General features: G+C 40.4%; 1 protein-coding gene across 6 annotated transcripts in view; it reads left to right on the top strand.

The window, feature by feature from the left end:
* Positions 1-16,469, top strand: part of RIPK1 (receptor interacting serine/threonine kinase 1) — a 37,738-nt gene that overhangs the window by 17,972 nt on the left and 3,297 nt on the right. For all 6 annotated transcript variants that reach the window (XM_082346027.1, XM_082346028.1, XM_082346031.1 and 3 more), the window contains 5 exons: positions 1,704-1,853; positions 7,034-7,110; positions 13,190-13,280; positions 14,162-14,725; positions 15,945-16,097. In XM_082346027.1, coding sequence (XP_082202153.1) covers positions 1,704-1,853; positions 7,034-7,110; positions 13,190-13,280; positions 14,162-14,725; positions 15,945-16,097 — 1,035 coding nt within the window. The remainder of the gene's footprint in view (positions 1-1,703; positions 1,854-7,033; positions 7,111-13,189; positions 13,281-14,161; positions 14,726-15,944; positions 16,098-16,469) is intronic.

Here is a 16,469-nt window from a genome sequence, read left to right as displayed (position 1 = left end):
ATCAGGGATCGTAGGACAGATAGGAGCCTTTATAACGCATCTAAGCTTGGGAGGTGCTGTAACATTCCGTAATTCCTCCCGGACAGGAAAGCTTGCCTGCTTCTGCTTATGAGGGGTTAACCCTTTCAGGGCATACACTCCATACTTTCATTCGTCCCCTAATCCTTCATTCAGAAATTGTTTCTTTTCAGTACTTACTGTGGGACTTTACTCAGAATTGAGAATATAAAGATGAGAAAGTCATGGTTTGTGCAGGAGAACAGATTAGCCATTCTTCAGTGTGTTAAGTATCTAAACTAATGGACGTTCTCCTGCCCATTCTTCCTGGGTGATTATCAGCTCCCATGGTTCAATGATCACCTCTTTGCTGACGCCTCCCACATCTCCAGCCCTGGCCTCGATATCCGCTTGTCTATTAGTCAGACCCAGTCCACGTACCAGGGGAACCCCAAAGCAGCGTCCCCCAAAACAAATCCATCTTCTCCGTGCTGCCCTAGTAGCTCGTTCAGCTTTGCTCTATGTTCAGAAAACGGCATCACCAGCCACCAGCCGAGCTGCCCAACCAGAAATTTTAGTCATCCCAGACTCAACCTTGCCCCTCATCTCCCGCATCCAGTCAGACACCAAAACCGATGAATTCGGGACTTCCCTGGCGGTCCAGTGGTTAGGACTCCTCACTTTCACTGCTGAAGGCCCAGGTTTAATCCCTGGTCGGGTAACTAAGATCCTGTAAGCCGCGTGGCTTGGCTGGGGAAAAAAACAAAAAACAGAAAAACAACAACTGTGAACTCAAGGTATATCTGATTCAAGGTACATCCGCTTCTCGCCATTCCCCACAGGGCCCTCACTAGGTCACACCCTCTGTATTTCTATGGCAGTCTCCTCGTGCCGCCCGCCATTCACACTACAGCCAAACTGCTCGTCCTAAAAAGCAAATCAGACCGTCTCACTCATCTGTTTAAAATCCTGCCAAGGCACCCTTGACATTCAGGGTAAAGTTCAGATTCCTCAGTATGGAGTACAGGGTCCTTCCTGATTTGGCTTTTGTTTCTCTCTCTAACCTTATTCCTTCCCTCACTTCCCTTAGTCAATACGCCCAGTTACACTGAACTATTCATGATTTCTGGGATGCATCATGGTTTCTGCAACTTCCAATCTATTCGTATCCTGCTTTCTTAGCCTGGAATCCTCCTCTCTGAATCCTCCTTCCCGATTCTTTACCTGGATAATTCCTGCTTATTTTTCTGGACTCAACAATGCCTTCTCTGACCTTCTAGTCATGACCCTGTTACCAGAACCCTTTGTACTTACTTCTCAAATAGCCATCATCACTCTACATTTTAAGTCACTCTTATTAAACTGAGCCTCCTTCAAGGCAAGCGCTGTCCCGTATTTGTCTTTGTATGAAAATCTGGAGTGTGGCATTGGCTTCATTCACATATTCCATTTGTTCTACGAGGAGTCAGCTTTGCTGTGAATTCTGTCTTTCATCTGCAGAAACTAAAATGCTGTTTGATCTTCTCTGCAGTGGAATTCATCAGCTCGTTGTCACAGGGCCCTTCTCCCCCTACTGGATGCGGCAGCTGTACTGAAAGCGTACCCTAGGCAGAGAGAGATCAGTGGCTTTGTCCGAGTTCTGTCACCTCCCTGCCTGAGAGGAGCAGGACCTGAAAGCTCAACTTACGCTCCTCTTTGTTTCGTAGACGCTATCTGTGAGCAGCAGGTGATAATGCGCGTTAAATCTGGGGACAGGCCAGATGTGGAGGACCTCGCTGAGCACTGCCCGCGGGAGGCTATCAGCATCATGAAGCAGTGCTGGGCGGTGGATCCAGACGATCGGCCGACGTTTGCCGGTGAGAGCATCATTCGTGACTGCGCGGTCTCCCACGTGGTGATCTTCCTAGTGAGATGCTGACACGAAGTTGCTTTGAGTCTTTAGAAAACTGAGTTCCACTTGTGATTTCAAACTGATTTTCTAGATTCCAAACACTTTGTTCAATGAAAAGTTGTCATCCCTCCCCAGAGCATGAAGGCATATAAGGTCCTCTTGTTTCTTTGTGGGGTTTTTTTTCCCATAATTAACTTTTTAAAAATTGTGTTAGAATATACGTGACACATAATTTACCATTTTAACCATTTTCAGGTGTACAGTTCAGCGACATTAAGTACATTCACAATGTTTGCACCCATCACCACGATCCGTGTCCAAAGCTTTTTCATCTTCCCCAACTGAAACTGTATCTATTAAACAATAACCCCCCATCTCCTCTCCCCCAGCCCCTGGCAACCATCATTCTACATTCTGTCTCTCTGAATTTGGCTGCTCTAGGTACCTCATTTAAGTGGAATCATACAGTATTTGTCCTTTTGTGACTGGCTTATTTCACTGTGCACAGTATCTTCAGGGTTCATCCATGTTGTAGCCTGTGTCAGAATCTCCTCCCTTTTCACTGCCGAGTGGTACTCCATGGTATGTAGACCACATTTTGTCTGTCCATTCATCTGCTGAATGGGTTGCTTCCGCAGGCCTTCTTATTTCTTAGCTTCTTTTATTTCATTTCCCTTCCCTTGTGAAGCTGGCATCTCTGGAAATGTGATTTTGTCATTTGGATTGGGCCAATAATAGAAGGAGAAGGAAAGGGACGTGGACGTGTCACATCCTTGTACCTCTTCTCATTCCCCTGTGTTACCTAGCATCTTGCTAAAGTCCTAGAGGCAGAGGAAAGAAGAAAATCAGAGGAAAGGGGCAGAGGAAATAAGAAAATCAGGTGAGGAAAAAATAAATAGCAGGAAGGAACCTAGGAGCCTACAAAGGATTTTGCTCTCATATTTCTGCTATGAGAAAACAGAATTGAAGCCCCACCTACCACTCCCACCAAAGGGTTAGAGGGGTGATTGATTTAGTTGCCTGTTTTCTTATTTGCTGAATCTTATCCTGGCTTGGTTTCTTCTCTCATGCCTTTTTCACTTTTTTAAACTAAAATTCTTATTTTAAGGTAATTGTAGATTTACATGCAGTTATAAGAAATAACACAGATATCCCATGTACCCTTTACCTAGTTTCCCCCACTGATAACATCTGGCCAGACTACAGGACTGCATTACCACTGGGATACTGACACTGACAGAGTCAGGTACAGAACCTTTCCATCACCACAAGGGTGCCTCCTGTTGCTCTTTCATAGGAGTAAAGCTGCTGTAAATATTCATGTTGCAGGTTTTTGTGTGAATATAAGTCTTTGTTTCTCTGGAATAAATACCCAGGAGTGAAACAACTAGGTCATATGGTAGGTTCATGTTTAGGGTTTTGTTTTGTTTTTTTTAAAGAAACTGCCAAACTGGGAATTCCCTGGCGGTCCAGTGGTTAGGACTCTGTGCTCTCACTGCCAAAGGCCCAGGTTCAGTCCCTGGTCGGGGAACTAAGATCCCACAAGCTGCGTGGCACGGCCAAAAAAACCCCAAAAAACAAGATCACGCATGCCAGCAACAACAACAACAACAACAAAAAGCAAAACAAAACTGCCAAACTGTTTTCCAGAGTGGCTGTACCATTTTATATTCTCACCAGTTTCTCTGCATCCTTACCAGCATTTGGTGTTGCTATTTTTTAATTTTAGCCACTCTGATAGGTATGTAGTGATATTCATTGTGGTTTTAATTTGCATTTCTCTAATAGCTAATGTTGGTGAATATCTTTTCATGTGCTTATTTGCCATCTCTGTATCTTCCTTGGTGAAAAATGTTGCTCTATGTCTTTTGCCCATTTTCTAATTGGATTTTGTTTTTTCACTGTTGAATTTAGAGTGTTCTTTCTATATTCTATATAGTATTCCTTTCTTGGACATGTGGTTTTCAGATATTTTCTCCCAGTCCGTAGCTTGGTTTTTTTCATCCTCTTAGCAGGGTCTTTCACAGAGTAAAAGTTTTTTATTTTGATGAAGACTCATTCATTAATTTTTCCTTTTATGTATTATACTTTTGGTGTCAAGTCTAAGGACACTGTCAGGGTTAGATCCCAAATATTTTTTTCTGTTTTGTTCTAAAATTCTTATGGTTTTACATTTAAGTTTGTGTTAAGTTTTTTTCGGTTTTGTTTTTTTTTTTTTATTGTCAAGGAAAATTTATTATTGCTAACATAAGAATGATAACACAGAACTAAATATTGGTTGTCTTTCTTGCCAGTTATTTGATTTATGTCTTATTGGGAAAGTACCATGATCCATTTTGAGTTAATTTTTGTATAAGGTGTGAGACTTAGGTTGAAGTTCGCTTTTTTTTTTTTTTCTTTTTGCCTCATTCCAACGCCATTTGTTGAAAGGCTGCCTTTCTTCCCTTGCATTGTTTTTTGTCCTTTGTCAGAAATCAGTTGGGATATTTGTGTGGGTCTATTTCTGGGTTCTCTGTTCTGGTCCATTAATCTATGCATCTATCCCTACTCCAGTACCTATGGTCTTAATTACTCTAGTGACATAAGTTCTTGAAATTGGACAGACCGATCTCTCCCACTTTTTTCTTCATTTAAAAAGTTATTTTAGGGCTTCCCTGGTGGCGCAGTGGTTGGGAGTCTGCCTGCCGATGTGGGGGACACGGGTTCGAGCCCTGGTCTGGGAGGATCCCACATGCCACGGAGCAACTGGGCCCGTGAGCCACAATTGCTGAGCCTGCGCGTCTGGAGCCTGTGCTCCGCGGCGAGAGAGGCCGCGATAGTGAGAGGCCCGCGCACCGCGATGAAGAGTGGCCCCCACTTGCCGCAACTGGAGAAAGCCCTTGCACAGAAACGAAGACCCAACACAGCCATAAATAAATAAATAAATAAATAAATAAAACAAATACTTAAAAAAAAAAAAAAGTTATTTTAACGACTTTAGTTCCTGTCTTTCCATATAAAATTTTGAAAAATCTTGTCTATATCTAAAAAAAAAAAAAATCTTACTGGGATTTTGATAGGAATTGTGTTAAACCTGTGTATCCATTTGGGGAGAATTGACATCTTTACTATATTGAGTCTTCTAATCCATGAACACAATACGTCTCTCCATTTATTTAGATTGTCTTTGATTTCTTTTATCAGTGTTGTATAGTTTTCAGCATACAAGTCCTATATATCTATTTCCTTTTTTTTTTTTTTAGCAATTATAAGTAGTTTGTATTTTTAACTTAGGTGTCCATTTGTTCATTGCTAGAATATAGAAATAGAGTTGATTTTTTGTATGTTAATCTTATATCCTGTGACCTTGTCAAACTCACTAATTGGTTCTAGGAGTTTTTTTGGAGATTTTTTTAGATTTTCATGTCATTTCCAAACAGGGACATTTTCATTTCTTCCTTTGTGATCTGTTTGGTTTTTATTTCCTTTTCTTGCTTTATCGCACTGGCTAGAATTTCCATTCATTTTTATTGTTCTGTCTTCCATTTCACTGACTTTCCTCTTTCTCCTCCATTCTGCTGTAAAGTTCATCCACTGAGCTTTTTATTTGGCTTATTTTATTTTTCAGTTCTAAAATTTCACTGAAATTTCTTTCATATCTTCTATTTCTTTGTTGACGCTTTCTATTTTTTCATTTGTTTCAAGCATGTTCATAATTGCTTCTTGAAGCATTTTTATCATGGCTGTTTAAAAATCTTTGATGTGTAATCCTAATGTCTCTGTCATCTTGATGTTGGCATCTGTTAGTTGTCTTTTGTCATTCAGTTTGTGACCTTACTGGGTCTTAGTATGATGAATGATTTTTCTATTGAAACTTGTACATTTTCTTACAGTGAAGCCTTCTGTTTTTAGCTGGCCTTTTCTGACATGGCTTTGACAAAGAAAGGGTGACTGCTACCTTGTTAGCACCAGGTGGAAGGAAGTCAGTTTCCCCACTTGGCCCTGTTGACACCTGAAGTGGGAGGCTTTTCATTACTACTGGTCAGGGGTGAGGGTTTCAGTGGAGTCCACATGGTCTCCGTGGACACTGCAATGGAGGCGAAAGTCCCGACTCACCCAAGGCCTCTTCTGCTAGTTCCCCATTGGGATGGGGAAGGAGCATCTTATTACTGCAAGGTGAGGATGCAAGTTCAGTCTCCCCTTGTTGTCCACCGACACCACAGGAGTGGAGGGGCTCATTACCACCTGACTGGAAGGAAAGTTCTGGCCTTCTGTTTGGCCTTCTCTGACATGACCCTGGTCGGGTGTTGGAGCACCCCGTCAGTGTCTTCTGGGGTCGGGAGTCTCAACTCCCCTCTCAGTCTTTGCTGGTGGGGGTGGGGGATGGAGTCACGATTTTTCTGTGGCATTTGGCTGGAGAGTGGATACTGACTAAGCACTCTGTCTTGCTAGGCTGCCCCTTGCTTAGCCCTCTGGCCAGAAAGAACAGGCTTTTGTTGGGCTTTTTTGTTGGGTGTCCAGCTTCTTCAGGTCCAAGTCTGAGATCTGTGCAGCAAAAGAAAAAAAGAAAATCCAGTAAGCTCACTGCCATGTCTTTCCTCAGATCCCAAAGTCCCTAGCTAGCCTGACTTTGTCTCTCCTCCTTTCAGAGTCTCCATATGTTTGTTTTATATATAATATATAGGGGTTCTTGTCATACTTAGTGGGAGAAGTAAGGAAAAGTATGTCTATTCCATCTTCCCAAAAATGGAAGTTACATTTTTCTTTTAAGGCTAACAGCTCTAACTTTATACCAGATCCTTATTCTGAGTATTCCATCCTATAGTAACTCAGATGCCAAAGGGACAGAAACAAGGAGTCCACCCACCATTTTTCATTTGGAAATTAACTTGCATTAGGTAGGCTCTGTGCTGCAGCCAGAGAAACCGCCTGTTATTAGGCAGGAGCCCTGGGTTTCCAGTGATAGCCTATCCTTTGTCCTGCCCGTGTAATAGTTAGTCTTGTTAGTCTCTTTATGAAGGTCAGTGATTTGGCATTTAAATTTATATTTCCCTGCTTTGCCCACAGATTACGGTAAGTAATTCAAAGATAATAGATTGGCGATATTTTAATTTTATTTTAGAAAATACTTAAGAAATTTAAAGTACTATTTTTTTTTATATATAGGCATTGAAGAGAAATTTAAGCCTTTTTATTTAAATCAATTAGAAGACCATGTAGAAGAGGATGTGAAGAGTTTAAAGGTAGGTAACATAGCAGCTGCTCAAAATGCTAACATATTGAAACATATATTTTGTCAGTCATGAAAACCAAAGCATTATACTTTATTACTGAGATTTGAAGTAAGCTAGCTTGGTAACCACAAAAAAACAAAATAGGTAGTTTTATGCAGATATCATCAAGTTAGCATACCAGACCCGTTCCTCTGTCAAAACTAATGAAATGAGAGAACATATATCTACCAATATGAAAACAAAAGCACAGCATTACTGGAACAGGATGGAAAGTACCATAGGTGGATCAGTCATTTTGAGGAATTCTTGAAAGATAAAAAGCCAACAGAATTATATCTGTTGAGACATAAAACAGGAAAAAAGTTTTAAAAGGCTGACCCAAACAGAATACTCAAGAAGTCATGGAGGAAGAAGTCTCGGGTCAATGTGTAGAAGAAGTGGGTGGTCACACGGGACGTTGGTAGGCGTTCTCATTTGGGAGCCACGGTGGTGTCAGTTTTAACAGTTGGCTCCTCCCCACTCACGTCTTGTGCTAAAGCAGCAGATAGGGGCAGCATGTGCCCAGGGCCGAAGCAGTGAGTTTGGTGCCTGGGATCAGAGAGGTATGTCAGAGACTGTTGCCAACTAACCAACCAAGAGGAGCAGAGACCTCCCCTCCTCACACACTCAGGAAACAAGCTGTTGTCTTAAGTCTTACAGCAACATGGTGCTATAATCATGAAAGGGAGACAACAGTAAATAAAAGAGGCAGGCAGACAGAGATTTTAAGATACACACACACATACACAGTCAGATAGTCAAGAATTGCAAGACTATCCACCATCAAAAAATCTACAAACAATAAATGCTGGAGAGGGTGTAGAGAAGAGGGAACCCTCTTGCACTGTTGGTGGGAGTGTAAATTGATACAGCCACTATGGAGAACAGTATGGAGGTTCCTTAAAAAACTAAAACTAGAACTACCATACTACCCAGCAATCCCACTACTGGGCATATACCCTGAGAAAACCATAATTCAAAAAGAGTCATGTACCAAAATGTTCATTGCAGCTCTATTTACAATAGCCAGGACATGGAAGCAACCTAAGTGTCCATTGACAGATGAATGGATAAAGAAGATGTGGCATATATATACAATGGAATATTACTCAGCCATGAAAAGAAATGAAACTGAGTTATTTGTAGTGAGGTGGATGGACCTGGAGTCTGTCATACAGAGTGAAGTAAGTCAGAAAGAGAAAAACGAATACCATATGCTAACACATATATATGGAATCTAAAAAAAAAATGGTCATGAAGAACCTAGGGGCAAGATGGGAATAAAGACGCAGACCTACTAGAGAATGGACTTGAGGATATGGGGAGGGGGAAGGGTAAGCTGGGACGAAGTGAGAGAGTGGCATGGACATATATACGCTACCAAATGTAAAATAGATAGCTAGTGGGAAGCAGCCACATAGCCCAGGGAGATCCGCTCGGTGCTTTGTGACCACCTAGAGGGGTGGGATAGGGAGGGTGGGAGGGAGGGAGACGCAAGAGGGAAGAGATATGGGGACGTATGTATATGTATAACTGACTCACTTTGTTATAAAGCAGAAACTAACACACCATTGTAAAGCAATTATACTCCAATAAAGATGTTAAAATATTTTTAAAAAAAACAACAATTGCCAGACTTTGGAGGGATACCTACACTATAAAAGAGAGGTTATCCAATGCAAACCAAGAAAGTAATCAAAAGGACATCAGGAAAGATAGTCACTAAGGAAAAAAGCGTTACCACAGCAATCAGGAATAATTCATAACGATAAAAGTTTCGTTTCACCAAGAAGGCAATAACAGCTTTAAGTATGTTGACCCTTGAACAACACAGGTTTGAACTCCATGGGTCCACTTATACACAGATTTTTCTCAATAAATACGTACTACATGATCTTTACTTGGTCAAATTCATGATGTGGAACCACGAATACAGAGGGCCAACTGTAAAATTATACTTGGATTTTCGACTGTGAGAGGGGTGAGCACGCCTAACTCCCATGTTGTTCAGGGGTCAACTGTGTAATTTAGCAAAACTGGCTCAAATAGAGATGGAAAACCTGAATATTCCCATAACTGTTAAAAGAGATTGAATCAGTCCTGCAATAAAATTCCACAACCAGATAGCTTCAGCAGCAATTTCTATCAAATATTCAATGAAGAAATTACCCCAAATGTATACAACTTGTCGAGATAATAGAGAAGAGGGAACGTTCCTAAACTCATTTTATGAGACTAGCATAACCTTGATTCCCAAACCTGAAAAGAAGATACAAGAAAGGAAACTTACAGAACAATTTCACTTAACAATGTAGATGTGAAAATCCTGAGTAAAATATAAACAAGCTGAATCCATCAATGGACAATAAAGGTTGAAAAATATATATGGTCTCAGTAACAGAAAAGCAAAGTGAATTGATTATAATTTTTCATCCATTAGATTGACAACAGTTTTGAAAGGTTGATAATATCAAGTGTTTGTGAAAATGCAGAATAACACAATCTCATGTAGTATTGGTAAAAGTGAAAGTTGAAGTTTATTGAATGGTGAAGCATCTATCACACTTTTAAAAGCACATAACTTTTGCTGCAGTTCTGCTCTTAGTAATCTATCCTACTCACATGTATGCTCAAAGATTTAGCTTCAGGAGATTTTTGCACCTTTGTGAGAGTTAAAATTTGGAAATACACAAATATGTAAATATATATATACACACACATATGTATAAATATTTGTATATTTCCAGAATACATATGCAAATGCCTAGAGAGAATAAAAGGTCCACAACATACTCCAGATAAGGATTACCTCTGAAAATGGAAGAGAGGGGGTTGGAAGGAACGACATTAAAGCGTTGCTCTGTGTAATTCAGCAGTTTGAATCTTTTAAAAGAAGTTTGTATTTATATATTTTGTCTAATAAGAAATAACTGTAAAAAGAAAACAATTGCTTTTACAAAACAAACAAGCCAATTAAAAAATGGGTGGAAAAAAAAAAATGGGTGGAAGAACTAAATAGACATCTCTCAAAGGAAGACATACAGATGGCCAAGAGGCACATGAAAAGATGCTCAACATCACTAATTATTAGAGAAATGCAAATCAAAATTACAATGAGGTATCACCTCACGGTCAGAATGGTCATCAAAAAATCTACAAACAAGAAATGCTGGAGAGGGTGTGGAGAAAAGGGAACCCTCTTGCACTGTTGGTGGGAATGTAAATTGATACAGCCACTATGGAGAACAGTACGGAGGTTCCTTAAAAAACTGAAAACAGAACTACCATACGACCCAGCAATCCCACTACTGGGCATATACCCTGAGAAAACCATAATTCAAAAGGACACAGGTACCCCAGTGTTCATTGCAGCACTATTTACAATAGCCAGGACATGGAAACAACCTAAGTCTCCATCACCAGATGAATGGATAAAGAAGATGTGGCACATATATACAATGGAATATCACTCAGCCATAAAAAGGAATGAAATAGTGCCTTTTGTAGACATGTGGATAGACCTAGGGACAGAGTGAAGTAAGTCAGAAAGAGAGAAACAAATACTGTATAATATCACTTATAAGTGGAATCTAGAAAAATGGTACAGATGAACCTAGTTCCAGGATAGGAATAGAGACGTAGACGTAGACAATGGACATGTGGACACAAGGTGGGAAGGGGAGGGTGGGACGAATTGGGAGATCTGGATTGACATATATACACTACCATGTGTAAAATAGATAGCTAGTAGGAACCTGCTGTATAGCACAGGAAGCTCAGCTTGGTGCTTTGTGACGACCTCGATGGGTGGGATGGGGGGCGGGAGGGAGGTCCAAGAGGGTGGGGATATAGGTATACATATAGCTCATTCACTTCGTTGTACAGCAGAAACTAACACAACATTGTAAAGCAATTATACTCCAATTAAAGAAAAAAAAAATAACATAAAAATGCTTATGTGTTAAGTAAAAAGCAAGATACAAAATGCTACAAACTGTACACATAGTTAATATCCTGTGTCATTCTCCCCTAAATCATTCATATGTTGATTCTGAATATTTTTGATCATCTACCTATGTAGCAGGCACTCTGTTAAGAGCATAGTGCAAATATGACCAGGGGAAAAAACTTGTAGGAAATACAAAATGTTAATTTTTTCACTTGAGTGTAGGTTTCTATTTAAAGATAATTATATACATTTTCTATATCTTTTATAATGAGTATTATTATTTTTATAAGGGAAGAAGTTTTATCTTTGTTTTTAATTGTAGTAAAATATACATAACATAAAATTTACCATCTTAACCAATTTTTAAGTATACAATTCAGTGGCATTAACTATTCTCACAATGTTGTACTACCACGACCAGTATCCATTTCCATTTTTATTATCCCAAACAGAAGCTCTGTATCCCAAGCAACAACTCCCCATTCCTCCCTCTCCCCAGCCCCTGGTAACCTCTATTCTATTTTCTGTCTCTACGAATTTGACTATTCTAGGTGCCTCATAGACGTGGGATCATACAATTTGTCTTTTTGTGTCTAGCATATTTCACCTAGCATAATGTTTTCAAGGTTCATCCTTGAAAACATTTTGTAGCATGTATCAGAACTTCATTCCTTTTTAAGACTGAATAATATTCCATTGTACGTATATGTCACATTTTGATTATTCATTCATCTTTGATGGATACTTGAGTTGTTTCCACCTTTTGTCTATAATGAATAATGCTGCTATGAACATTGGTATACAAGTATCTTTTTGAGTCTCCGCTTTTAATTATTTTGGGTATATACCTAGGAGTGGAATTGCTGGATTGTATGATAATTATACATTAAACATTTGAGGAACCATCAAACTGTTTTCCATAACATCTACACCATTTTATATTCCCACCATCAACTCACAAGGGTTCCAATTTCTCTACCTTCTCACTAACACTTTTCATTTTCTGGGTTTTGTTTTGTTTTGTTTTGATAATAGCCATTCTAATGGATGGTGATTTTGATTTGCATTTCTCTTTGAGTCATGATGTTGAGCATCTTTTCATGTGCTTCTTGGCCATCTGTATGTCTTCTTTGGAGAAATATCTATTCAAGTCCTTTGCCTGTTTTCAACTGGGTTGTTTGTTTTTTGTTGTTGAATTATAGGAATTCTTTATATAATCTGGATGTTCATCCCTTATATTTATGTGATTTACAAAAATTTTTCCCTACTCTGTGGGTTGTCTGTTCTCTCTCTTGACAGTGTCCTTTGATGTACAGAAGGTTTTAATTTTGATGTAGTCCAGTTACCTATTTTTATTTTGTTGCCTGTGCTTTTGGTGTTATATCCGAGAAATCATTGTGAAATCCAATGTCATGAAGCTTTTCCCCTATGTTTTCTTCTTATAGTTATATAGTTTTAGTCAAGCTTAGGTCTTTGATCCACTTGAGGTAATTTTTATATATGTTTGTATATGTTGAAAGGTAAGGATCTAACTTCATTCTTTCACATGTAGATACCAGTGTTCCCCCATTGAATGGTTGTGGCCCCCTTGTCAAAAATCAATTGGCCAGGGACTTCCCTGGCGGTCCAGTGGTTAAGACTTGGTGCTTCCACTGTAGGGGGCAAGGGTTCGATCTCTGGTTGGGGAAATAGGATCCCGCATGCTGTGTGGCAAAAGTAAATAAATAAATAATTAAAAAATAAAAATAAAAAATCAACTGGCCATATATGCAAGGGTTTATTTCTGGGTTCATTATATTCCATTGGTCTGTATGTCTTTCCTTAGGCCAATACCACACTGTTTTGATTACTGTAGCTATGTAGTGACTTTTGAAATCAGGAAGTGTGAGCCCTCCAACTTTGTTCTTTTTTAAGATTGTTCTGGCTATTTAGGGAAAAAAGTTTATTTTCTTAAAGAAGTGTTTACTGCTTGTAAGAGCTATGTGAAATTTCAACCTTTTGAAAGATTCGTTCTTCCTTACAACAATTTTCTGGAACTTTTTGGCCAACCCAATATTTTCTGCTGTTTACTAAAGTATGTCTTTATGCTCTTAATTCTAGAAAGAGTATCCGGGCCAAAATGAAATTGTAAAGAGAATGAAGTCTCTCCAAATTGATTGTGTAGCAATACCTCCAAGCAGGTCAAATTCAGGTAACTTATACTGTGATTGAAAATCTATTTATTCATTTATTTGTTTGCTCATTCACTCACTGTACTGTCTAAAATGCTATTTACAACTATATGAGAAACAGAAGAAGCTATAAAATTTAACAGCTGGCTTAAAGGACTTTCTAATATATTCGGAGTTAACGTACATATATTTGAAATATTAGGTAACAACATGTTCACCAAAATCATAAAGTATCCTGAACACAAGAGGCCTAATATATCTGATAGGGAGGAAGTGACAGCTCAGGAAAAAGACGGGAACATATGTGGGAGCAAAGTCCTTGAGAAGGTCAGGAATGACTGGGTCCAGAGTACATGCAGGGAGATTGGCCTCAGATTCAAGCAGGGATACTTTTTTCATTTAACAGAAGGGGAAGCAGAGTATAAGATATTGAAGCCACTTATCAGCTGTCTGTTCTGGGGCAAATTACTTGACTTCTTGTAAGCCTCATCCATCATTGTGATAATAAGTGCTCCTACTCTTATAGGGCTTTTAAAGAATAAAAGAATCCACGCAAGTGCTTAGCACAGAACTGCTGCCATTCTTATTTTCCAGCCCTGCGTCACAACAAGGAGGCACCTCCGCTGCTCCAGCACAAGTCCCTTTCTTCCTTGGTCATTCCTACAACACCCACTTTGCTGCTGCTTGGTTATAACTTCTCTCGTGCTCTCACACTGCCAGGCAGGGACGACTACTTACTACCTGTGTAACTCACAGGAGGAAAACCACCTAGTAAACGCTTTTTATTTGTTCTCAGAGTTTTCAGTGTGTTACCCCAAGGTACAGATTCATGACTGTGCTCAGGTTTTTACTTCTTCATGTTTCATGAAACTCTTCCCGACGCCGATTCATTTCGTTTCAGCCACAGAACAGCCCAGTTCGCTGCACAGTTCACGGGGCTTCGGGCTGGGCCCTGTGGAGGACTCCTGGTTCGCTCCTGCCCCAGAGCAGCAGCAGCAGGACCTCCGACTGCACAGTAAACTCCAGGAGGAGGCCAACTACCATCTGTATGGCAGCCGCATGGACGGGCACACCGGAGGGCAGCCCGGGCGCAACGTGGCTGACAGTAGACAGGAAGAGAGGAGACGGAGGGTCTCCCATGACCCTTTTGCACAGCAGAGACCTTATGAGAATGCTCAGAACCCAGGGCTAAAAGGCCTTGCTTACTCCGGTGCAGCCAGTCATGGTAATGTGGTACAGCAACCAACAGGGCTAACCAGCCAACCCCAGTTACTCTCCTGGAGAAATGGATTGTGTACCCCACTCGGTTTTGGAGCAAGTCCAGTGGACCTGAGAACCGCAGGTCCAGGAGTTTGGTATGGGCCAAATCCAGGCCACATGCCAAGCCTGTATAAAACGCCAGTGCCTGAGACCAACCTACTGGGAAACACACCCACCATTCCATTCAGCTCCTTGCCATCAAGAGGTAAACAGGCCTTTCAGTCACACTGTTCTATTTTTTAACTTTTCCTGAAAATAAAGCAGCCATTAGCTCTGTTGTAGACTATAAGCGAACAAAGGACAAGCTGTTTGGGGTCTTCAGCCACCAGACAGACACACCTTGCCTTCTCGGAATAAGTCTCCATCAGACCACCTGGCCTAGGCTCTTGGTTTGGGGAGAAGTCAGTGCAGCCGCCCGCAAGCGTCGGGCCACAGGTCCTTGCATCTAGCAGGCATCTTCCACTCTAACCCGAATCTCAGTAGCTCCACTGTGTCCAATCTCTGATGTAAGTGAAGGTATCTGCTTGTATTCTCTCGCTTGCTTGCTGTTTTCTGAAGGTAAGAAATAAATCTTGGATATTTCCATTTTTTATCTCATATAGGCCAAAGACTACCACTGGTGATGAAAGCCACGTTGTTGGGCACCCATCACCACCATCCATCTCCAGAACTCTTTCTTCTTCCTAAACTGAAACTGTACCCATCAGACAGTAACTCCCCATTCTCCTTCCTCCCAGCCCCTGGCAATCAACCTTCTACTTTCTGTCTCTATGAATTTGATGACTCTAGGGACCTCATATAAGTGGAATCCTATGCTAATTGTCCTTTTGTGACTGGGTTATTCACTGAGCACAGTGTCCTCAAGGTCCACCCATGTTACAGCCTGTGTCAGAATTTCCTTCTTTTTTAAGGCTGAATAGTATTCCATTGTATGGATGGACCACATTTTATTTATCCATCCGCTGTTGGACACTTGGGTGCCTTCCACTTTTTGGCTATTATGAATAATGCTATGAACACGGGTGTATAAATACCTGATTGAGACCCTGCTTTCAGTTCTTTGGGGTATATACCCAGTAGAATTGCTGGATTGTATAGTAATTCTATTTTTAATTTTTTGAGGCACCACCATACTGGTTACCACAGTGGCTGTACCATTTTATATTTCCACCAGCAGTGCATAGGGGTTCCAATTGCTCCACAACTTTGCCAACACTTGTTATTTTCTGTACTTTTGATAGTTGCCATCCTAATGGATGTGAGATGATTCAGCCACCTTTTAAAGAAGAAAATTTCAAAGGGTGGCGTAGGATAAATAATTTAACTTAAGCATTTGGAGTAAAGCCCTGCCCCTTTACCATGTAGTACTTTTTTCTTTTGCTTTCAGTCTAGATGTACTTACCTGTGTGTTTCTCTCTAATCAGATGAGCCTTTAAAATATAGCATATACAACAGTTCTGGCGTTCAGATTGGAAACAATAATTATATGGAGATTGGCGGAATGAGTTCAGTGGTACTGGACAGCACGCACATGAACTTGAAAGAAGGCCCAGCTTCTAAGTACCAAGATATCTTCGGTAAGATGCCCTTGAAGGGCCCATCTATAGTAACCTTGAACTGTCTTACCTCTGATTATTCTCTGTGAAAGTGCCCTATCTTTCCTGTCTAAAATAGCTCTGTAATTTCCATGTAATTGCTTTGTAACTTATTTATGTTTACTGTGGAGATAATTAGAATATCTCATTCATGGATTTGCTGTGAAAGTTAAACAAGTCAGTATGAATAAAGAGCTTAGTACACTGCCTGGCACATAGAAAGACATACAAGTGTTAAACACACCATCATCATCATCGCATCAGTATTAGTACCTAGACCTAGCAGCAGTAGCTCCCTCAGGTCCTCATCAAGAGGGATTCTGTAAAAGATAGAAGACTATGCCCTCAACTGCA

The sequence above is a fragment of the Balaenoptera borealis genome, assembly GCF_965194805.1.
Source record: "Balaenoptera borealis genome assembly, chromosome: 12".
Taxonomy (NCBI): Eukaryota; Metazoa; Chordata; class Mammalia; order Artiodactyla; family Balaenopteridae; genus Balaenoptera; species Balaenoptera borealis.
The sequence above is the reverse complement of the archived record's forward strand: the minus strand, read 5'-3'. Positions and strand labels throughout refer to the sequence as shown.